The sequence below is a fragment of the Lynx canadensis genome, chromosome A2 (assembly GCF_007474595.2).
Source record: "Lynx canadensis isolate LIC74 chromosome A2, mLynCan4.pri.v2, whole genome shotgun sequence".
Lineage (NCBI taxonomy): Eukaryota > Metazoa > Chordata > Mammalia > Carnivora > Felidae > Lynx > Lynx canadensis.
The window spans coordinates 161,944,883-161,968,512 of NC_044304.2; the positions used below are offsets into that span (position 1 = coordinate 161,944,883).

General features: G+C 58.7%; 1 protein-coding gene across 6 annotated transcripts; it reads left to right on the forward strand.

Moving 5' to 3' along the window:
* On the forward strand, window positions 1-23,549 carry KRBA1 (KRAB-A domain containing 1). 6 transcript variants are annotated; one of them, XM_030308708.1, is made up of 18 exons: window positions 2-259; window positions 7,001-7,127; window positions 7,472-7,591; window positions 8,287-8,427; window positions 9,077-9,232; window positions 10,084-10,215; window positions 10,422-10,604; window positions 11,474-11,614; window positions 12,283-12,501; window positions 13,005-13,178; window positions 13,583-13,756; window positions 15,905-16,057; window positions 16,585-16,767; window positions 17,558-17,764; window positions 17,857-17,988; window positions 19,034-19,141; window positions 19,691-19,852; window positions 21,591-23,549. In XM_030308708.1, exons 1-18 carry the CDS (start codon window positions 248-250, stop codon window positions 22,514-22,516), a joined length of 3,450 nt encoding a protein of 1,149 aa, XP_030164568.1. In that variant the 5' UTR covers window positions 2-247; the 3' UTR covers window positions 22,517-23,549. The 6 variants fall into 6 exon arrangements, with proteins under 6 accessions (XP_030164573.1, XP_030164568.1, XP_030164570.1 ...); XM_030308710.1 differs by having other exon boundaries at window positions 19,037-19,141; XM_030308711.1 differs by having other exon boundaries at window positions 12,325-12,501.
* Window positions 23,550-23,630: the final 81 nt, after the last annotated feature.

Here is a 23,630-nt window from a genome sequence, read left to right on the forward strand (position 1 = left end):
GCCCAGCGGGCCGCCGAAGCCGGGGGTCTCCGGGCGGAAGTGGGACCACGTCTCTGGGAGTGGGGGGCGCCGGGCGGCCGGGGCGTCCCCAGCGTCGCCTCTCGCCCACTTCCCGAGACCCCCAGCCCCGCCTCCATCCGCGTTGACCTCGGTCGCCGCTGTCGCCGAGGGTCGCGGCACGGTCCGCGGGCGGGGAGCGGGCACCGCGGGCCGCGCCGGAAGCTGAGAGCGGAGGTCGAGTCCCGGAATGGCGCGCCAGGTAAGGCGAACCCAGGAGGACAGAAGGACCGACGGACAACTCGGCCGGTCAGCTCCGCGCGGCGTGGTGCGGTCCGGTGGTAGGGCGGGGCGAAGACCCCGGGACCCGCCAACTTTGGGGTCTGGCTGTGTTCGGCCAGGCGGGCCTGCGGGGCAGGATTTCCTGGCGAGAAGTCTAAGAGCCCCTCGGACGACCCCAACCCCTCCCCAGTCCTCGGCCCCCAGTACCCTGTACGTGGAGCCTGTCTCCACCTTTGGAAACTCGTTCCTTTGGGTTACGCATCGCCCTCCCTCGGCGTGGCCTCTTTTGATTGCTAGTTATCCTGGCAGCTGTGGGCACGAAGGCCTCGGGAATGAGTAAATCTGATGCGTTTAGTCTTGGTAGGATCCTGGACCCTTGGGGGAGGGGGCGTGAAACAAGGCCCCAGGTTTTATCCACCAGGTAAGGTGTGTGTAGATTCGAGAGCTGGAGGAAGAGCCCCATCTGTCATAGCCTGGGCAGTTGGGGCGAGTTGCGTGCGGGGCTGGGAAGGTGCCGGGAATACGTGATGATACCTAATGGGGAATTGTCGCACGTTCCCCTGGGTGAGCGACCGGAGCCAGTTCTGTAATTCTGGTGGCCCGTGAGGTTGGTCCAACGTCAACCAATTGTAGACTCCATGGTTTGGAGGTGGGTGGGGATTGAGATGGTGGCTGGGGCCATCTGTGGCCAGGCATAGCCCACGCTGTACCAGAACCTCCAGTCATTAATGGCCTACAAGCTCCTGGGAGAAGGCAGGAAAAGTGGAAGTTGCGGGAGCAGAGGCAGCCTTGCCTGAAGCTCTGGCTGTGCAGTTAAGCAGCCCAAGGGCACCCTTGCTCAGATTATGTCCCCTCGGCCTGTGCTAGGCCCTCCTCATGCTGCAGTTTCCTTTTCTACAAAATGAGAGGTTTAGACCACCAGTTTTTCAGATCTGATGTTCCAGGAAGAATGTGTCCTCACACCCTGTAGCTTCATAGAGGAGGTGGCTAGAGTTGCTTTGGGGAGCAGGAGATTACCGTCAGATGGATAGTTATGGGAAAGGCCTCCTGTCTTCCTGTCCAATGTGTCTGCCAAATACCTAGGGATGTGTGAGCACAGCCCATAAGCGGGGAGCAGCAGGGTGCAGAGTCCGATCTGGGAACCCAAGCCTGAGGCACTCTGAGAGAAGGGGTCTAGGCCAGGAAGGACTGTGGAAAGATGGACTGGCCCTATGGGCACAGAAGCTGTGGTTTTCATGCTGGGCTAGTGGCAGGGCAGAAGGAATGTTTTAGGAGGACCAGCATGGCGGCAGTGAACCAGGAGACTGCACAGTTACAACAATCCTGGGTCAATCCAGAAAGCTTTTCTCCCATCGGCTGAGGGAGGGAGGCCTGAGCGTCACAGAGGAGGTGAGGTAGGGCTCGCAGGGGACAGCAGGTCCAGACTGCAAGCCAACAGCGTGTTTCCGTCTCCTGAGGCAAGCATTTGTGCCTTACGTGTTTGCATCCCTTACACACACGCTCCTCACTGTGCCTCCGCTTTTTCTGGGCAGAGGGAGGCCAGTGATTGAACCACCTACTCTGGCCACAGTCAGTTCCCATTTCCATTTTATAAGAACTTTGTCCTGAAGAATTTGTCTTGAGGCTGAGATGGTGAAAGACCTGGAAACCATCCCTTCCAGATGTCTAAAAGAGCTGGGTGTGTTTAGCCAGGAGATAAAGAGACACTCGAGGTCAGGAGTAGTGTGTGTGTGGACGAGTTCATTCTGTGTAACTGGACGTCAGGCCGACAGATTTGGCTGCTGCAGTACTAATCGTAACACTTAACTGTGTCCCAGCATTTGGTCCAGGCACTGCCTGTATTAATTCATTTAGTCTTCACAACATCCCTAGGCTGTAGGCCGATTTTATAAATGAGTTCACCGCGGCCCAAGTGGGTTAAGTAGCTTGGCAAGATGCCATAGCTAATATGAAGCAAAGCAGGGAGTGGAATTCTGGCACCTGGCTCCCGGGGTCCAGCCCCAACTCCTGTGCTGTACCTCGTCTGTGCGTCCAGAACTTCCGAACTGCCCGATTGGGCCAGCGATAGGACCAGCTGCTGGAAATGTGGTGAGCCACCCATTCCTGAAGGCATTCAAGTGGAAATTGAAGAGCCATCCTGTTTGGGGTGGAAATCGGCATTTCACGATCCCTGCTCCTAAAAGGTCTACAGCAGTTACCTGTGATTTTTAGCTCACAAATGCACTCCACTTGAGAGCTGGCTCCTAGGAAGAAGGGGGGCCGAGCCTGTTTGCAGAGGTCTGTTCTCCCGTATACTTTTCATCTCCAGCAAGGCTGGGCAGGACTCCAGCCTGTGACTGGACTGTAGTGCTCCCCTGCCCTTTGATTCTAAGCTGAGAATGTGTCAGGATAACAGAATGTGTGAAAATGTAGATTTCTGGGCTGACTCCTGATTCAGTAAATCAAGAATGAGGCAGGGAAATCAGCCCTAATTATAAGCAAACTGAAGTAAATCATTTGAACCCAAAAGCCCTTTTGTTTTTTCAGTCATCATGTTATAAAAAGCTTCTGATGGGAGAAGTTGAGGATACAGAGTATTTTTCACTCAGTTAGTTAAACAGAGAACTTGTCTGCCTACCTCTTGGGATAAACTAACTCCCCAGGAGAACTGTCCTTCGGCTGTCCTGAGTCCTTACTCCCACATTCCCCGCTCCAGCCAGAGCAATGCCATTTGGACTCTTCTGCCATTTAGCAGTGGCCACAGGAGCCTTTATTTGTACTGAGGATCCATCACAGCAAACTTTATTGGGTAATAATAACTTTTTAAAAATTAGAGCCATTTGATGCTTGTTTTCTTAAGGTTTACTAATATTATTGGTTATAGTGACAACTAAGCCCAGCAGAAAGGGTACCCGAGTGTCAGCTCAGAGGTCCCAGTCCTACAGTTGGGCGTGAAAGCCTGCAGGCGTGAAGCCTGATGGTGTTCAGCGCACCCAAACTACTCACGTCTGCCCCGTGGCTCGGCCGCCTTCTCCAGGTGGCTAATCTCTCCCATCGGGCTTGGTTTGACCAGCTTCCAAGTTCTGGGGATGTCTTATTTTGCTCTGGTATATTGGCCAGAGTGAGAGTTTAATAAAAATTTGTATGGCTAGCATAAAAGCGAAATAACTGTGACCTGATGGCCCTTCCCTGCCCCCTCCCCATCTTTCCTCAGCTGTAGCAGTGAGCGAATGGGGCAATTAACAGGGGGTTCCGACCTTGTTGGGTCTGGGATCCCCCCTTTTTTTTTTTTTTAATTTTTTTTTCAACATTTATTTATTTTTGGGACAGAGAGAGACAGAGCATGAACGGGGGAGGGGCAGAGAGAGATGGAGACTCAGAATCGGAAACAGGCTCCAGGCTCTGAGCCATCAGCCCAGAGCCCGACGCGGGGCTCTATCTCACGGACCACGAGATCGTGACCTGGCTGAAGTCGGACGCTTAACCGACTGCGCCACCCAGGCACCCCAGGGATCCCCTTTTTTAATGTTGGAAACTCCCCTGAACCCTACGTAGTTGTATCCTTAGCATATTAGATGGCAGTCTTTGCAAGTATTTTAAAAGAAGTTTTTTCAGTGTTACTTTTAAATTTTTAAAAATGTTTTTATTGTTTGTTTATTTTGAGAGAGAAAGAGAGAGAGCATGAGCAGGGAAGGGGCGGAGAGAGAGAGTCCCAAGCAGGCTCCACGCTGTCAGTGCAGAGCCTGATGTGGGACTTGATCTCACGAACCGTAAGATTATGACCTGAGCCAAAATCAGGAGTTGGACATGCAACCAACTGAGCCATCCAGGTGCCCCTTTTCAGTGTTGCTTTTAAAGGACACACGTCCCCTTTTCAGTGTTACTTTTAAAGGACACGCACATAATCACAACAGAATCTGTATACGTTTAAACGTAGTCATCAAAGTGTGTAAGCAAAAACGTGTGTTCAGTCAATAAGACCGTGTTTGTGACCATTCTGACACCAGGCGTGTTAGGGCAAGTCTGAGGCTCTGGGTCTACTCTGGGTCTACTGTGCAGATGAGAACTTTCTGACTGAGGTGTCTCCCTACGCCATCAGCCCTGGGGTTCCCCTTGCCTAGGAGGGAGAGAAGGAAGAGGATGTAGCCGGGAGGAGCAGAGCGACAAGAGAGTGTAGCAAGGCAGTGGGCTGTGGGCTCTGGGAAGGAAGGGAGCGGCCTGAGCTCCCTGGCTGGGGACTCAGTGGGTAGAGCATGCAACTTTTAATCTCAGAGCCGTGAGTTCAAGCCCCATGTTGGGCATGGAGCCTACTTAAAAAGAAAAAAAAAAAAAAAAAAGAAGAAGAAAAGAAAAGAAATGTTGTCTACCAGGAAGGCGCACTAGAGACTCCGTGCCCAGGGTTTTCACTGGGGGCTCGTCACATAGTCACTTCCACCTGACATGGACCAAAATCCCAGAGTTCCGGAATGAAAGTAAACGATCAGCATGAACCACACTGTGCAAACAGTCTGGGCCCAGTGAACCACCCTCCTCAAATCCAAGTTCCCTAACACTGGCCAGGCCCAGCCTGTAAGCAGGGTGGCCTCAGGCCTGCTCTGCTAGTTGTTATGCACAGACCCTACCATTGACTACATTGTATATGCCCAAAAGCCAGGAAGAAATGGGGGTGGCTGTCTGAAAGATGTTTTTGAGGATGTCTGAGCGTGTTCCTGGAAGGGAGTGAGCATACGTGGGCCAGAGAGGTGGAGATTAGTTCCAGAGAGACTCCTGGCTGGCCTAGTGGGCTGTAGAGGGAGGATGGGAACCTCTGGGACCAAAGACAGGTAGGTGGTCAGTGGGGAGGCTGCCTCAAGCCTCGTGTGTGTGTGTGGATGGGGTCCCGACCACTTCAGCAGAGGAGCGGAGGGCAGTGGTTGTGACCATGTGGTGCCCACTGTCAAAGGGTGACGGGTAGAGTGGGAAGCAGACGCCATGGGTGACAATGCTGAGAGTTGGTAGCAGTGATGGTTTTAAAGTCGCTGACTTGAGATGATGAAACAAGGCAGTAGATTATTTGCTTGATTAGGAAGTGTTTTCATTTTATTCACTACTTTTTTTCTTACAAATAGTTGAGCATCTATTTCTACACCAGAAGGACCCTTCCCACAATTTACGTTCTGTTTGCTTAATTTGCACAAAGTGAATTTTTGCTGTAATTTAAAATTCATACCTATCAGATGCTGGTCATCTGGGGTCTCACAGGCATCTTAAGGCCCACTTAATAATTATTTTTAAAGAAGTCAGGACAAAATGTTTCTTTTATCTTACAAAGCAGGGGATGCTCTCCAGGGGTGGTCCCAGGTTTCTTCAGAGCCCTTCTCTGCACAACGGATAACGGTGTACCAGGCTTCAAGCCTAGAGGGCCAAAGAGTGAAAGGTCAGGGAGGGGGACAGAGTGGGGGAGTGTGGAGGTGGGAGCAGGGAGCCCTGGACGGTGGCCGGGAAGGGCTTGGGTGGCATCATCTCCTGCTAGAGTGTAGTGCCCACGAGCTGCATGGGCTTGGTGGTGAATGCTATGGGTCATGGCCATGGCAATCACCGTGGCTGGCTGGGCCCTGAAGGTCAGGTGAGACCAGGAAAGCGAGGGCAGGCTCAGCCCAGCACAGGCCTGGATTCTGGCAAAACAGCTGGAAACTAGAGTCCTACCTGGCTGGGCCAGAGGGTCTACAGAAGAACTGTGGCCGTAAGATTTGGGGTCTGAAGTTCAGGGGCTACGAATACAGCACAGGTGTGTCGGCCGCTGGTTTTCTTCATTCACAGGCACCCAGCCATCTCTCTGTGGGAGGGTCTGCCTCCTCTAGACTTGCGAGCTGTTTGAGGTTTTCTCTTTCCCCCTCTTCCTTGGGGTGGGACAGGGAGGAGCAATGTAAACATTTTGCTTGCTTGATTCCTGACTGTTGGCTCCTCCCCACTAAAAAGCGTGGAGCGTCTCGTTCGTTGTCGTCCTTACTATCCGTTTTATGTGTCAACTTTTTTATATGCCGTAGCGATAGGATCCCAGGTCCTTGCACACTCAAGGTGAAGCTTGCTTGTTGCCTCCGGGGGTTCTCTAACATGGTGAATTCAGGGCTGGCTGGACTTCCCAGCCTGGAGTTGACCTTTTCTGAGGCCCAGGCTGAGGGCCACGGATTGTACCAGCTCCTCTGGGAACCTGTAACAAAGGATTACATACCAGCTTACCCAGCAAGTGAATTCTCTCACTGTGCTGGAGGCGACGGGACTCAAACCAGGGTGTGGGCAAGGCTGTGCCCCCCTCTGAAGGCTCTAGGGGAGGATCCTCCTCCTCTCTCCCGGCTTCCGGTGGTTCCAGGCCTTCCTTGGCTTGGGGCTGCGTCACTTCAGTCTCTGCCTCTGTTGTCACCTGGCCTTCTCCCTGTGTGACCGTGTCTCCTTTTTATGAGGACGTCGGTCATACTGGGTTAAGGGCCCACCCTACCTTAGTATGACCTCACCTTAGCCACATCGGCAGGGACCCTGTTTCCAAATAGGGCCGCATTCACAGGGGCCCGGGGTCAGGGCTGCAGCCCCCCTCTTTGTGCACACAGTCCAAACCCCATCACTGTCTCTTGAGCAGATTCCCATCACCCCTTCACCTGCCCCCACGTGCCAGCCCCCCGCCACACCCTCCTTGCTCCCCACTTCCTGGTGTACCCCTGGTGTCGCCAGGCGGGAACCACCAGCTCCCCTGAAGTTGTGCCCACAGGTGTCCGTGGCCTTCCAGGACCTGGCGGTGCGCTTCTCAGAGGACGAGTGGCAGCTGCTGGGGGAGGGGCAGAGGGCGCTGTACCAGGACGTGATGCGGGAGAACTACGAGACGCTGCTGTCCCTGGGTAAGGAGCCCGCTCGCCCAGCGGGCCAGCACCATGTCCTGAGTCGCCCTGGGCCCGGTGGGCCTTAGTCTTACCTACTAAATGGACACAGTTGGAAGTGGTGTTCCGGGAGTCTCAGGCCTCGCGGGGGGCCTCGCTGATCTTCTTTGCCATTGTTTCTGGGTGAGATTTGGCGGGTGCTCCGGAGCGGAGTAGGCTGGTCTCTGAGCACCCGACGGCCCTGCGGTTTTTGGGGTTGGGTGGTCACACCGAACGCTCACGTAAGCAGCTGTGTGATTGCGTGTAGTTGGGTGGAGGCCAGCTTCCATTCCCAGGGGGCTGTCCCTCCCTCTTTTCTTTCCCAGGGACAGCTGAGCTGCTCCCCCTCTCTGCCTTCCTGTCTCCTACGGAGCCTGCTGGAACCATGGAAGGCAGGAGCTACGCTGGTGAGGGGCAGGAGCCTCCCCAGGGAGGAGGCCCCCTGGGTGAGTAATCCTGGCAGATGAGGGTCAGGCCTCGTTGGGAGTTCTGGCCCCCTGGGCCCAGGGGGACTCACTCTTGTCCCTTCCACTGGGTGGTCCTCAGCCCCTGGCTCTACTCCTCAGGGACCACTATGACCTCAGCCCTTGCCACACTCTATGCCCAAAGCCCTCTGCGACTTTTTACCCTTTGCCCCCCCTGGGCTGGGAACCTGGCACACAGTTGCCCATTGTACGCAGGGCTAGGAAGAAACCTAGGGTCACCCTTGGAGACCTACTCAAGCCCCCTTCCCACCACCAACCACGCAGAGCCAGCCTGCAGCTCCCGAGGGTGCTGCCACAGGGCTGACATCTGCAGACCTCACATGGTTGACACGGCCCACGGGCCCAGCCTGGGTGCGGCTGGGAGGTTACAGGTGCCAGGAAGGGCAGAGGGCCTGGCTGCCGGGAGGGGCGGGGGAGGCAGCCCTCCTTGGCGTTCCCCTCTGAGAAGTACCAGGTGCTGAGCGACGGTACCTCGAGTCCCCAGCCCCGAGTCCTGGCTGTGCCCGGGCAGATCCTTTTACTTCTGGGACAGAAGTCACTCCACGTGCTACTCACGTGGTAGGAGGGTGACATGAGACGTGGTTTGATGTCGTGCACAGAAGCGTGAGTGCGGAGCTGACATAGGGTGTGGGGTTTCACTGCGGCCTTTCTGGCAGGAGGAGCGCCCCCGCACAGCCTGCACCTCACGGCCCTGGTGCAGCTGGTGAAGGAGATTCCAGAGTTCCTGTTTGGGGAGGTCAACCCCGAGAGCGAGAGCGGGGGAGCCGGCCTGGACGGGGAGCGGGCCAGCCCTGAGGGTAAGTCGGACAGCGGCCGCCGCATTCCACAAGATGAAGTTCAGGCTGCAAGCTGTGTGCCTGCCCAGTTCCTGCCAGACCCTAGGCGGAGTCCCCGGCTCACGAGCCCCGGGAGCACGTCCGCCCCCTGGAAGGCATGGGTGGTTGGTGAGACGGTGGCTCCCGACTCTTCTCATGGTGGTTTCTACGTGGCTTCAGCCACACCTCATGGCCCTGTCGCGTCGTGCCCTGTGTGGCAGCTGAGGCCAGTTCCTGTTCTGTAGATGAGGAAGAGGAAGCCACGCAGACTGGGCTTGGTACCCCCAGCCCGCGCTCTTCCCACCTCCCCAGACTCTTGCTCCCTCCCCCTGCTCACCGGTGCTGTCAGCTCAGACTGCACCTTCTCTCGAAGTCTGTCCCCACCAGTCCTGGCCTTTGAGCCTGCTCAGTGGATGGTAAATGAAACGGAAAATGGGGTGGGAGGATCTTATGGGAACAAGACCGTGGCTGGGAATCTGTATTTCAGAGCCCAGGAATGACAATGCAGAGGATACTGCCTTGGTACTGGAACATGGCAAGGAAGGGCCCGGATGGGACAGTGTCAGGGGCTTTTTACCCATTGCTGGGCTTAAATTCTGGCTTCCAGCGTCCTGTCCTTCCTCCCCAATAGCAGCTGTGACCGTGGAGACATGCCCTCTCCGAGGCCTGCTCAGCTGCCTTCCAGACGCGTCTACTGGCTGGCCCAGCCTGGCCACCACGTCTAGTAGCAGCTCATCGTCCAGCGGCCTTCCTGGAGCCGGGGGACAGGGCAGTCCCCTCCCCATCAGTGAGTGTGACCCAGCAGGGGCAGGGCTCTGACCCTGGAGTCAGGGAGACTGGACTCTGTGCCCTCTGTTACCTCTAGGACTCAATTTCCCTTGTTGTTAAAGGGGGCAGGCTCCCCAGAGAACCGGACAAGGTTCCCTATCTGTAGACCAAAGAGCAGGTGTGATGCTCGGTCCCTGAGCAGCCTCTGTCCCAGCCCCGCTTGTGCTCTGTGTGCTCATGCGCAGTCAGCTGAGGGCAGTGTCTAACATGCAGGCCCATCGGCAAGGGGACACCTGTGCGCCCCTGATCGGAGTCTCAGACCGTCCCCCCGCTGAGAGCAGAGGAGGGTGTGGGTAGCCACTAGAATTCCTCTGGAGTCTCATTGTATTTTCAAAAATTCTTGCCAATTTTGCATTTGTCAGAATAGCTGGTTTTTAAAGTATTTTAAATGAAGAGGGACTAAAATTGACACCCTTGAAAAACAGACCCCATTTAGCCTGTGACTTTAGGTGTCGTCTGGCAGGGGGTCCATGTGCTCAGACTTGAGAAGCAGGAGGGCAAGATTGGGTCCTGCGTGTTAAGGCTGTTGGAGTGACTTACTGAGCCAAAGTCAGAGGCTGGAATTGGGGGGTTCCAGGTTATTCAGGGCAAGCCGTGTTGATGCTTACAATGACACCAGAAGGAAACAGAGACAGACTCCTAGGACAAGCCCGCAGGAGCTGGCCCTGCCGCAAATCCAAGTTTCTAGTACTTGGCTGCCCCCCAGGGATTTGAGGTGCTGAGAGGTCTGTTCTGTGGGGACCAATCTGGGTCGGTTCCTCAGGACCAGGAGCCAGGGCTAGAAAGACCTTTCTGTCTCTCCTGTTACAGACACTGCTGACAAACCAAGATCTACAGAGAAGGAAGGCCCCGAAGCCCCAGGTGGGGAGCCCAGCCCTCCCACCTGTAGCCCCAGCAGGAAGAAGGGTCACCGGAAACAGGAGAGAGGGCCCATGGGGACAGGTGAGAGGCTGGCTTTGCGGACAGTGGGGTCTGCCCCGGAGCTGAGTGCGGAAGGGCAGTGGAGGCACGTTTGGCTCACACACGCGTGTCAGGCGGCTTTCTCATCTCAGCGCCCTGACCACCCTACACAGCAGGTGTTGTCCCTGCTCACACAGACCTTCTGAAGGCCACCATCAGGGCTGCACTGACCTTGGCCGGTCTTGTAGGTGCCGTGGGAATCTCTCCTGGGAGCAGCCCCTTGCAAGGCCTTATCAACTGCCTGAAGGAGATCCTTGTGCCTGGGCCCCAGCACCCTGAGGTGTCCCCACGCTCACTGCCTCCTGTCCCCGGCCGGGACACCTCTCAGCTAACCAGAGCAGAGCTGGGGCCTGGGAGCCCGCCCTGGGGAGGTGAGTCCCCCGGGGACCTGTCTCCTCAGGTCAAGGTTTCGGAAGCCCTCGAATTGCCTTTCGGTAGCTCTTTCTCCGAATAGCAATGTCTTCCCAAAGGATCGTTCCCAACGTGGCTGCTCCAGTATCCTCAGTGTCCTCGTTCTGGAGCCAGGCGGCTTTCTTGGGAGAACGGCATTTGGTCAGCTCGTAGGCGGAAACTCAAAAACAGACTCGGCCCTAGATCCGTGTGTGGTTTTTCACCCGTCTTAATACGGGACCCCTGAGGAGGAGCCGTGGCTGTCGCTTCACGTTGACACTAAGTGTGTGTTTGGAGGGGCTTGGGGGATCGGGCGGCGTGGTGGGGGCGGGAGCGCCGGCCCGGCTTCTGACGCCTGGTGGCTGTGAAGACTGTGCCCGGCCCCTGAAGCCCTTGAGCCTCGGCTTCCCCATCTGTAAAAGGGGACCCCCTTCGGGGGCTGTTGTGAGGCCCCGGTACGGTGACGGACGGGTGTTTGCTTGTGAGAAGCTCGGTCCGGAGATGCCAGCTCGGCTCGGGGCCCAGGGAGCCACGTGCAGGTCGCAGCCTGTCAGCTCGCTTCCTGCCGCTGCTACCTGCGGTGACGCCGCGTGCCCTGCCTCCGTGCCACGCCCGTGCGTCTTCCCTCCCTCCAGCCGGCCGGTTCAGGGAGGCGTGAAGGCAGGCGTTTTTAAACCGAGCACCGAGCACCGAGCTGACGGCGGCCTGTGCAAATCTGAATGAGCCGCGAGAACACCCACATCTCTAGATTCCTGGCCCCGAACGCTTTTAATGGCTTACCTGGGTCGGCTGCTTTTGGCTGTGCGTCGTGACCGGGCCCAGGGTGAAAGTATGTTCCTTTTTCCTGTAGTGAAGTCAGAGGCAGCTTCCGGGGACTGTCCCCTCCAGGGTCTGCTGAACTGTCTGAAGGAGATCCCCGAGACCCCGCACGGGCGTCCCAGCCCCCCGGGTGTGCAGGAGGATCCAGGGGCCTACAGGAGGAGTTCTGGAGGTAAAGGCCACTGGCCGGGCAGGGAGGGCCCCAGGACGCCGTCCATTTCCTTTCCCCACTCTGAGCAGGGTTCCACAGCCAGGCCCTCAGGCCCTGGCCTCTGCATGTAGGTGGGGGTCACCGCATGTTGGGGGCGATCCCTGTCATGTCGGCTCGGCACGTCAGAGGCGCTTCATCGGTCCGTGATCACCATCCAGCATGGCTGTGAGAGTAGGGCTGAAAGCTCCAGAAAGGAGGAAGGGGGCACAGGGAGGGGTAGGAGGCTGAGAACAGAAGACACGGCTCTGGCTCCCCGTAGACACTTGGGGCATAGTTTCGAATTGGGCGTTGTCCTCGTGTTTGCGTGGGCTGGGGCAGCATTTCCACTCGCTGTAGCTCACTGGTACTCAGTAGCTTCTCAGACTATTGGGAAAGTCGAATTGAGACGGGCTTGCTGGCCTTGGAGTAAAGACCTGATTCGGTGCCGCCGGAGGAGGCTGATGTGGCTTTCCTCAGTAGAACCCCCTGGAGGCGGCACCCCAGAGGGGCCAGGGGCAAGATGGGAGTGCGAGTCAGCACATGTCAGTCCGTCAACAGTGACCGCTTTGGAGCCAGAGACTGCTGTAGAGGCCAGGGGCCTTGGGAGCCCCGTCCCACCCCTACAGGGGCCTCGTGCGGGCTTCCCACAGGGCCCAGGCCCCCCCAGACCCCTCCTCCCGGCCCTGGTCCAGGAGCTGGCAGCGTGCCCCCTGTGGTGAAGACGGAGGACAGCCGGGCCCAGAGCCCCCCAGTGCCTGCGTCCTGTCAGCCCGGCAAGTGGACCCACAGCCCCTCTGCCACCAGCAGCCAGGGGAGCAGTGGAGACACCAGAGGCGTCCAGGTGCCCAGCTGGGGCCCCGTAGCTCAAGGTGAGGCCTGGGGGCATCTGCTCAAGTCCTCCCCAGTGGGATTCTCAGCCCCACCAACAAGGTTCTGCCCACCCACAGAAGAGGGAGCAGGTCCAGGCCACGGGGGAGGAGGGAGGGACCATGCCGTCCTTCTCTGGCAGTGACTCCCCTCTCTTAACCCACATCCTTCTCAATCTGGGCGCCCGCCCCAGAGCCTTCCGTTGTAAGGAGCCTTCCGTTGTAAGGACTTTCGTTTTGCTGAGGTTCCCTGCCTGCCAGGAAGCTGGCCCCTATGTACTAGCGGGTCTCTCCACCCCACCCCTGGGCCTGGGGTACAGATTGTGTCCTTCCCGTGTAGGAACAGAGAACAAATCAAAGTCCCCCGCAGGGTGTCCTGCCTGGCAGGCCCCCATGCCTGGTGCAGGACTTGTCACCCCTGCAGAAGGCAGGTTGGGGCAGCCAGCCTGGGGCCGGGCCAGGGGAATGTGCCCGAGATGGTGATAGGGCCGTCTCCCCTGTCCCAGCCGGCAGTGCCTCGAGCTCGCCCCTGGAAGCCCTGGAGGCCTGTCTGAAGGGCATTCCCCTGAGTGGGTCGTTACCTCCCCAGCCGCCGGCCACCTCTGGGTTCCGGAGCCCTCAGCTGGGAGATCCCGGGTCTCAGAGGCCCGAGCTGCAGCCCCGAAGATCACACAGTGAAGGTAGACGGGGCCCTGGGCACAGGGTGGCATTTGTCCCTGCGCATGGCATAGGGGGACACTGAGGACGTCGTTAGGTCCCCCACTCCTCATCCTGGGCCATGAGGTGCATGCCCTTCTCTAGCTCCCTTACTGATGCCTGCCCCCAAGCACTTCCTGAATGTGGGGGAAACCAGTTCAACTCTTCCTGCACACTGCCTCCTCTGAGAGCTCTAGCTTACCTTCTAGTCCCAGGAGACCAACAGTTGGGTTCCCACGGGTTTTTTAACCAGAGCCGTGAGCCCCCAGCCTACGGGGAAACCCCTGTGGGAGATCCTGTGGGGTAGGTCTCCTGGTGCCCACCCAGGGCCCCGGGGACCTCATGCCCAGTGGCTTTCTCATGATGTCAGCTGTACTGTTTCCTGCAGAGGTGGCTATGGGGCCTCTTCTGGCTCTGAGTCTGCAGGGCTATGTGAGAGGCAGCCCTGCCCTCCCCTCAGGTCCCCACAGCACCCCTACCAGCTTCTCCTCATCCAGCAGCACCGATGGGGACCTGGATTTCCAGAGCCCAGGGGGCAGCCAGGGGCGTCAGCCTGGAAAAGGTGAGCCTGCGGCCGTCAGTCCTGGGAAAGGGTGGGCTCTTCCCCTGCCCACATCGTCTGACCCAACCAAGTCCGGCCGCCCTACCCAGTGTCTGGAGCAGAGCTGGGGATGTTGAGGCAGGAGCAAACCCAGGACTTATTACAGGGTGGGAGGGGGAGAATGGGGGATGGGGGGTTGAGGGGTGGGGAGGGGAGTATCCATTTTAACGACTAGGCTCAGAAGGGGCAGGACGATATCTAAGGTCTCTTAAAAAATAGAAAAGGGTCTCCTTTAGTGTCAAATTCTCCCTTGTCCCAGCCACAAAGAAATGCCTATGATATCAAACTGACCTCTGAGTTAGGAAAAAAAGTTCAGAGGTTCAGGTTCATGTAAAACCACCTTAAGGAGTTTCTGTGGTGACCTGTGTCTGTCCTAGGTCCCTGCACGGGGAGGCATCCACTGTGAGCTGTCACACCTCTTTGGAACCTTGCAGGACTCTGTGGGGTCCCCTCTTGGCCTTTTTACCCACTTGAATAGTCCAAGCACTGCCCTGTCCGCACTCGGTCCCCCTTTGCTCACCTCATGTGTTGTCTGTGGAAAGCCTAGAGCTGCCCCAGGACTCTGGGCCAGGCTAGCTGGGGCCCGCAGATCACCACTGGGGGCTCCAGTGTCCACGGCAGCCCGGATTCCTGCATCCTGCCACGGTCAGCTGCTGGTGTGGGGGCTTTTTCCTCCCCAGATGCAGCCAACTTCTCTTTTTAACGTTTAGTTTTTATTTTTTATTGATTTTATTTTATATTTATTTATTTATTTTATTTTTTAAATGTTTATTTAGTTTTGAGAGAGAGACAGAGTGTGAGTAGAGGAGGGGCAGAGAGAGAGAGGGAGACACAGAATCCAAAGCAGGCTCCAGGCTCCGAGCTGTCAGCACAGAGCCCGACGTGGGGCTCGAACTCACAAACTGTGAGATCATGACCTGAGCCGAAGCCGGACGCTTAACTGACTGAGCCACCCAGGCGCCCCAACTTTTAGTTTTTAATAGGTAATCACAGGGTTTTCGTTCAAAAGCTGAAACAGGTTGTGTAGGAGAGATGATGCCTCCCCGCCCCCCACCCTCCCGGGTCACCACTGCTGTGAGTTCTCCCCTTCTGGGGCGTCCCGTGCGTGGCCAGGCTGCTTGTTCCCTCACACAGGTGGTAGCCCGCTCTACACAGCTCCCCCGCCTCATTTTTTGTTTTATCGTTTGCCTTTGGCACCTTCCTGAACTTTCTCTGCATGTTTCTTGGACACTAGCCGCACCCCGTTCCTCTGAACCACTGGACAGTGTCGGTCACAGGGCTTGGCGCGTTGCTTGTTTGGGCAGCCTCTCTCGGGGCACCTTGTTTTCTAAGAAACCTGAACTGCAGGAGAGGCCGTGCTGCCTTTTGGAAGCTCCCGGCCCAGCTCTGCAGCTCCCTCTGCGGCTCTGGAACTCAGGAGAACCGCATTCGGGGCTGCTGTTGTTGAACTTTGCTGTTCCAGCACCACACGGCGGCCCAGAGCTCTGGTACCCTCTCTTTCTTTGTGCCTGGCCTGGCCCAGTGTCTGCACACGCCTTCAGGAAAGAGCGTGGCCATGACGGCAGCTCCCGTAGATAAGGGCCTTTCCTTTTCTGGACTTTTGGCCCATCCACTTCCTGCTGTTTGCACAGCTCCGGCACCTGAAATGTGCTATTCGCGATGTATTTGGGTTTTTTCCCAAGTTGTGACTGCACTGGTGTTGGCCTTCTCAACCTGCTGCGTCATGTCCAGAGGCGAGGGCACGCGTTTTCCTCCGCGTAGTGGAGGGGGCCTCATGGCGTTCGGTCCTCACGGCTGTCTGTGGGCGGAGCAGCACGGCGGCCTCGCTTGCCAGGGTGGAGCAGGGTGTTGTGAGGGAGCCTGGCCTGTGCCTGTGGCTCATCTTCCGGCTCAGACGGCTTGGCCTCTTCCAGGGCCAGCCCAAGCAGGCCGGCCCAGAGCCGGGACTGACACGTGTTTGGGACCAGGTGCCTGGCACGACCAGCCCAGCACTCCGTGCCGCCTCCCCGGGGTCCCAGCTGCCCCGCACACAAGGGCATAGCCAGGCTCCCGGGGTTCACGGAGACTGAGCTCTGACCACCCAGGATTGCAAATGTTGGGTTTTCGCAGGAAGCCCAGTGGGAAGCTCCCCGCTCCAGGGCCTGGAGAACTGTCTCAGAGAGATACCTGTGCCCAGGCCACAGTCAGCCTCGTCCTGGTCCTCAGCGGGGGACAGGGGGCCACAGAGAGCGGAGCCCAAGAACTGGACGACAGACAAGGAAGGTAAAGCATGGCCACCCCGGTGTCTGAGAGCAGGGCAAGGCGACTCACACACTGCCAACCCCCGCCCTGTGTCCCTGCGCGGCCGGCAGGCCCACTTCCAGCCCCGAGACAAGACGCTCTGGGGATGGCTCTGGCAGGGGCTTCTGTGAGGCCAGAAAGCCAAATAGCGCTGCCAGGATCTGAGTGTGGGCGCAGTCAGGGCGGGATGCCCAGCCCCACCGCGCGCTACTCTGGGCCCAGGCCTGCTCTTTCCATCCTGGCTGTGCCGGCCCTGCCTGCCTTCAGCTGTCCAGAACACTCGCCGAGCTGTGGGGCCCTCGGGAGTCCAGGTGGCTGGGTCTGGGGATGAAGAGGTCCTGGAAGGTTTGGGCGGCTCCCGGGAGCATCCCGAGGCCTGATGTGTGTCCCACGCCTGGAGCTCGTGTGCCCGAGAAGCCAACAGCGGCAGAAACTATTCTCTGTCCGGTAACTTCTTTGTCTCAACGCCCCATGGGGCTGACAGGCCCTTTGGCTTCTCATTGAAACAGGACTGAGGGGCGAGGCCTGTGAGCCAGCCCATCTGGGACAGAGTCAGGGGGAAACACCCACCAGGAGCTTCCGGCTGGCCAGCCCACAGGCGCTGACCTCTAGCAGCGTCCCCATCTGTTACCAGCGAGGACTCAAAGACCACGGGGCCACCAGGCCGGGACCGTGGCGGTGGCTCCAAGATGGTGAGCTGACATCTCCCTCTGTGTTTAGTGGCAGCCCGTCCCCCCAGATAAAATCCTCCATGAGGGACTAGATTTCCCCGTCCCTCTCCTCTGTTCCTTCCTTCTCCCACCGTTGCCCCGGCCGCATGCTCCACACCACAAGCTGCGTGCTAGAGCGGGTGGGCCTTCCCCAACCTCCCTCCAGTTGTTGGCTGGAGCATCCGGGGTGTGCCGAAAGAAGACCGTGACCTGGGTCGCTGAAAGGAAGGCGGGAGAATGGTTTTTACGCAGCCATTGGGTTTCTCTGGGAGAGGACTGGCCATTTCCTCCATTGCAGAGATCGCCTGGGGCCAAGAGGGGCGGGTCTCCCTCCTCTGGTGCCGCTGCTCCTTTGCACTTACAGCAGCGTTCCCTCCGAGCCCGGCCAGAGTGGGCTGGCAGGGTCTGACTTGTTTGGCTCAGTGTGGTATTTCTAAATATTCCCAGCAGAAAAGAGCTGGCTTGGGGTGGGGGGTGAGGTTCCTGGGGACATAACTGAGTCTCTGCTCTGGACCGCTGGTCCTGAGTGGGGTGCAGGTAGGTGCAGGCCTGGCTGGAAGCAGGGACGTGAGACTCCGGGAAGGTCCCCCGCTGGCTTTCTGGGGCAGCCCGGCCAGGCTCGGCCTCGCCTCTGTCCGCCTGCCAGCAGGGGTGGGAGCTGTTCAGCGTCTACCCGCACTCGAGTGGGGCCGTCAGCTGAGCTGGAGGGGGACTTAGCCTGTTCGCTGAGGTAGAGGGTCCTCCTGAGTGTTCTTTTGTTGTCATGGCCCAGGGGCAGCCACGAAGCCCTCCCCGCTCCATTGCCTGGAGAGCTCCCTGAAGGGGATCTTGCCCGGGAGGCCCTTGCACTTTGCCTGCTTGGCAGGCCCTGGCTCCGGCCCCGGCTCCAGCCCGGGCCTCAGCCCCAGCCCTGGCTCCGGCTCAAGCTCCAGCCTCAGCAGCTCGGAGGGAGAAGAGCTGTGGCAGCTGCTTCCACAGGGTGAGCTTTGGGGGGGGGACAAGGAGAGGCCAGGGAGCCAGGCCCCGCGGGCACAGCCTCCGCCCTGACCCCTGCTTTGGTTGTGTTGCCAGAGAGGGACCGCCTTCCGAGCTGCAGGGGTCCTGGCCCCCTGTCCCCACGCCCCGGCGGCACCCCTACAGGCGGCAGCCTGGGTGAAGGCCCACGGAGAGCAGAGCCCGGGGCCCCCTACGGCCTCCATGCAGGTGAGCCTGGGGTCTCCTGAGAGGGGCCTGGATCCCCATACTGCCTGACTCTTACCAGGAAGTTCTCTACTTTTGTCATGCTTGAGTTCCCCGTCAGCTGAGCTGCGTCTGAGAGAGGAGGGAGGGCCCAGGGCCCAGGATTGTTAAACGAGTGTGTTTAGTTAGGAAGCCTGGCAATGAGCTTGGTCCGTATATACATTCCGTACGTGTAATACATACACAGTATACGCACTGATAACGTCCGTATGTACACACACTGCTGGGTTGGTCCGAGCCTACCCGCGGTGCCGCTCTCAGCAAGGAAGCCTGAGGTGCCCACCCAGCCCCGACTCATAGGCAGCCAGCCCCACGGATGTTTACCCAACGGGCCTGTCCCCTGTGGTTCTTCTGTCATAGGATGCATGTCAGCAAAAACCATCAGGGAACTTGGAGGGACGGGATCTATTACTCACGGGCCCTGCAGGATGCACAGTAGGCCTGAGGGGCGCACAGTGTGGCCGCAGGTAGAGAGGGAAAGGAGAACAGTGTGCCGACCTGGGGCTCTGCCTTTATTCGGCTCAAGGGCGGGGCGTCAGGCTTTGTCCGGTTCACTCTTCACTGGGGAATTTAAAGCATCGGAGTGGGAATTAGGGCACAGGAAGGGAGAAGCAGGGACACTCAAGTGGCCAGTTACCTAAACCTAAGTCACCCTGGGCCCTCTGAAAGACGGGCATTCGTGGGTCGGGCGGGATTGCCAGTTGCCGTGCCGTGCAGAGGGCAGTGTGTTTCTCTGAGATGGATGTTTTCTGAATGGACGGCTCGGCGATTGGACGCTTAAGGTCAGGGGTCAGGCACTTGGGCTGCATGTCCGTATATGTGTGTGCACATATGATGATGATCGTCACGTACACCGGGAAATTTGATAATAAACAAAAACAGTGTCAACAGTCAGACTCTTCCCCCCCGGGAGGACTTTGAGGTTGTGCCGTCAAGAAGGCTGGAGAAGGTGCGTGCCATTGTGGGCGGCCTCGCCTCGGTCCAAGCCCGACCCGGTGTTTGCCCCCAGCAGGCAAAGCCGAAGAGAAGACGGGAGGCAGGTGCCAGTTGCCCTGGAGAGAAGTGTACTCAGAAATCCCGGGCCGGCCTGGCCCCTTGGGCAGCAGCGGCGGAGGAGGTAGGGGTGGGGTGAGCAGTCGGGGAAGGGAGCTCTACCCCCTCAACTCAGGCCAGAGGCTCTACATGGTCCTTGGCTCCCAGCCAGGCTGTACCCGCGTTCCCCACTGCTCAGTGGGCCTAGTGGGGAACAGCAGTGTGGGCCTGGGCACGGGCTGGCTTCCTGTGGCCCACAAGGTGTCCCCAGCGTGTTCCTGGAGGGGGCGGGAAGGGGGAGCGGGGCTTGCCAGTCACCGCCCTCTCCATCTGCCCTCTCTGGCCTCCCCCTCGTGGTAGAGCTGGAGACGCCAGGTCCTGGCTGCAGAAGACTCCAGAACTGATCCAGTCTGCCCTCATCACATGTGCCCCAGCGGGCCATTCAGCAGAGCCGGACTCCCTGACAGGCCTTGTGTGTCCGTCTTGCATCTCATTTAACATTGTTTGAAAGTTGCAAGCTCAGTGGCTTTTAGGCTTTTAGGCTTTTAGGCCGGGGCCAAATATCCACGTGCCAGAACGGCTCCTGCAAAATGATATATGTCCACACCCCAGGTGCTCTGTGCTCTCTCTACAGGGGCCGCTGTGAACCCCTGCCCTGCCCCTCAGCTGGAGAAAAGGCCCGGGCCGGGGCCCTGCCAGCCCCTTGGATCGGCCCATGGGCCCCTGTCTTGGAAGTCCAGGGTCAGTGAAGAATCCAGGGGCCTGGGGCCTGCAAATGGAAGACCAAGTGTTGCAGGTGAACCGGTGGCTTCCCTGTCCCCTCAAGGCATCAGGAGTCCTGCAGGCAGGGGTGGGCAGGGGGTCCGCATCTGCAGTGGCCACCCGCCTTCCCTGCTGCTCAGCTCCTTCCCGCGGGGCGGGCCGGCCAGGAGCTTGGGAAACGCTCTCTCGCAGCGCCCTTCCAGGCTCTTTGGGTCATAGGTAGGAAGAGGCTCACCTTGATCTCCAGGGTGCTTATTTCACTTCAGTGTTCTCTAACAGAAATAGCTGGCTCTTTCATAAAAGCACTCAGATACTTTTTAGAGGCAAGGAGACCAGAGTAAATAATGCCGAGAGTCAAAGCTTGGAGTTCGAAGAGACTTTACAGAGAGACGTGGAAACTGAGGCCCAGTAATGCAGAGTGATCTGGCCAAGGGCATCCCAAGAGATGTGGTTCTGCATCACACCTGACCTTGGGGAAGCTCCTCCCTGTACGTGTTAGAGGCACGTGAGGGAGGGCCTGGCGCGCGTCCTCACTGCAGGGTATGCGCCGAGACTCTCACACCAGCAACTCGATTGGGGCTCCATCGCTGGCTCGTGGGCTCTGCCCCACTGGAGGCACAGCGGTTTTGTTTTGTTTTTTAAATGTTTATTTATTTATTTTTGAGAGAGAGACAGAGCACGAGTGGGGTAGGGGCAGAGAGAGAGGGAGACACAGAATCCGAAGCAGGCTCCGGGTTCTGAGCTGTCAGCACAGAGCCCGACGCGGGGCTTGAACCTGCGAACCGGGAGATCCTGACCTGGGCCGAAGTCGGACGCTTAACCTTAACCGACTGAGCCACCCAGGCGCCCCTGGAGGCGCAGCTGTTTTAAGAGCACCGAGCTGGCCTAAGGTTGCCAGGCCCATGGCCTCTCTCTCGGACAGAAGTTAGAAGCCTGCCTGTGCATTGGCAGCCCTCAGCTTAAATCCTGCCCGAAGGACCTGACCAGGCAGCCCACAAGTCACTTCCGCCTCTGTTTGGAGCCGGGAGTTGCTAACAAGGGGGCAGAGCTGGGCTGGGATGCAGATAAGTGGAGGAAAGCACGTCTGCCCCACCAGTCTGGGGCGGTGACGGGGTTTTCTTAGCAAGTTTGCCTGGGGTGGAGACCAGTTCCAAGGGGCCTTCGGGTGAAGGATTAGCTGATTTTTTTTTTTTTTTTTTTAAGTAATTTGAGATCTCAAGTCCTATGACTCTGACTTCTGAATGGGGATGGTGAAGGCCAGGGTGCATGTGCTGAGACCAACAGCACCGGGTACTGCCGCGGTCCCCTGGCCACGCCCCTAGAGGCGTCCACGCCCCAGGCTGGTCTGGTCCTCCTGGGCCCCTCTCCCAGATGCCGTCCATGGCCTTGGCCTCATGCTGTCTGCTGAGGTTTCTCTCGCCCTGCCCACTGATGCGCTAGGGCAGGTTTAGGTGGTCTGGGGTGCTATTTGCTCTCAAATGGGGCACAAAGAACCTTTTCCTAGAAGGTGGGAAGGCCGCTGTCCTAAGAAAGCTGGAGACCCAGTCTGTAGTTTGTCCGGTATGTGAATTTGGGGAGCGGCCAGGAGATGTGCTACCTTTGATGTCATGAGCACTGGCATTGATATTCTCAAGCCTGAGTCACTTCTGTCCCATCTAAAGCCAGGCCTTAGCGGATGGGGAGGATGCCAGATAGGGTAGCTGATGGGGCTCCCTGGGGGGAGAGAAAGGTTCTGACAGCCTGAGAACTCTCTGTCCCTGCTCTGGTTTTAGCCAGGACCCAGGGCAAGCCACTTCCCAGAGGCCTGCCTGAGCCACCCCCTGTGGCCGCCATCCCTCCGGCTTTGCCGCAGACGCCCCCACAGCCGTGCCCCTGCGGAAGTTCTCTGCAGCAGGAGCTCCGCGGCCTCGGTGCCGCCCTCTCGGAGAAGCTGGATCGGCTGGCCACCGCCCTGGCGGGCCTGTCTCAGGAAGTAGCCACTATGAGGACGCAGGTGGATCGGCTAGGGAGGCGCCCTCGGGGCCCTGGGCCAAAGTGCCAGGCTTCCTGGCCATGGGCCCTCTCCCGGGGACCTCGCTGGGCCAGTGGCCCTGCTCACAGACACCTGCCCTACGGGAGACAGAAGGGCCCCGCCAGGCCGAAACCAAAGATCCTGCGTGGCCAGGTGGAAGGCTGCAGGGCTGGTGACACCTCAGGCCTCTCCTGCAGAAGATTCCGCCCGGTTCCTCAGCTGCCTCCAGACGCCCCCACAGCAGAACCTTCTGGCCCCGACTGCAGCCCTTCCCAGCAGCCCCTGTCCTCAGCATGCAGCTGCCACACCGTGGTGACCGCGCATGCCCCCCTCGGACACGCCGGGGGTCCGCAGAGTGCCCCCAGCTCCTCAGTGCCTACCGCCGGACCCCCGCAGGTGGCTTGTCCTACCGCCAGTGTGGACGCCGAGCCGCCGTGTGCGGCAGCCCCGCCTCCTGGGACCCGGGGCCGGCCCAAGGACCCCAGCAGCCTGATGGTGGGGGTCCAGAGGGCCCTCGGGGAGGAACTGTGGGGTGGGGGGTGTAGGGCCCTGAGGTGGGGGGCCCCTAGCCACCTTCTTCACCAGCTCAGCCCTGCCGAAGGCAGCTCGACCCTGGCCACTTCCCCCAGGTGCCGTCCCGCCCCCTCATCCTGCTCCAGCCCAGCCTTCCCCGCCTCTGGGCCATGAAGGGGCTGGGAGCTCGGCCCTTGACCCCACCGCCCTCCGACTCCGGGATGCTGCTTGCTCAGGGAGGCCGCTGTCTGGGGTGCGTTTCTCAGCCACGCCCCTGGCCTCCTTGGCTCAGGTTCATTCAGATGTTGCTTCCCCGTCTTGTCCTTCCCGCTGGATCTGTCCTGGCACGCAGGTGGGAGGCGCGCCTGCCCGGGGCAGCTGAGCAGCTGCAGCGGGACCTCGAGAGCCCCTCTTCCTGGCACCTGCCCTTCCTGATCTCGGCACGAAGCAGGGCTTGGCTCTTGCTTTCCTGGTAAATAGGGGCATCGGTTTCCTTTGGAGAGAAGCCCCACTGTTTGAGCTGGATTTGCCCGTGTGGAGTCTGACATTAGAGAAGTGGGGTGCTGAGGGAAAGGCCCTCGGCTCCTGCCATCGGTTATGGTACCAGCACAAGTACCCAGTCGGCTCAGCTCCTGCCTCTCCACGCTTCCAGAGAAGTCGGCAATCTCCCAGAAGGCTGGGAAAGTCAGCTGCAGGATGGAATTTGCACACGACTCCTTTGAAGAGCGGCTCCTGTTCACCAGGCAGCTCAAACAACAGACGTTTACCCTTGAGAGTGTGGAAGCCAGAGTCCAAGGTCGGGTGTGGCCGAGGCGCCGAGGCAGCAAGGAGGGTCGGCCTCGGGGCTCTCTCCTGGCCTGTCCTGGTCATCTTCATGTTCACGTGGCTTTCTCCCTGGGCACAGATCTCCAGATTTCCCCTTCGTGTGAGGGGGCAGCTGCGCAGGACCAGGCCACCCGAGTGCCCTCACTGTGGCTTGATCACCTCTTTAAAACCCCGTCTCCAAATAAGGTCACGTTCTTAGGTATTGGGAGTTAAGACATCAACACCAATTTGGGGGGCACAGTTCAAACCATGACACGTATGATGGACTGAGTTAGTCTTCTCGAATTTGTGTTGGGAGAAGAGAGCTCCTGCTCTGGGCCCCCCTCCTCAGGTGGCACTCGGTTATATACTGGGAGGCTTGCCTGTCACCTGCCTCCTGTCCTTCCCCAGGGTCAGATCTTTTGTCCTAGCCTTATGTTCCCACTTTAGTCCTTACTAGATGTGAAGAATTTTCGGGAGCTGT

Bases quoted from the DNA above. Each gene is read 5' to 3' on its own strand.
- KRBA1 (XM_030308708.1), top strand. The intron at 8,428-9,076 runs GTAAGTCGGACA...CCTCCCCAATAG, and splicing joins GGAGCGGGCCAGCCCTGAGG to CAGCTGTGACCGTGGAGACA. The intron at 16,058-16,584 runs GTAAAGCATGGC...TCATTGAAACAG, and splicing joins CTGGACGACAGACAAGGAAG to GACTGAGGGGCGAGGCCTGT.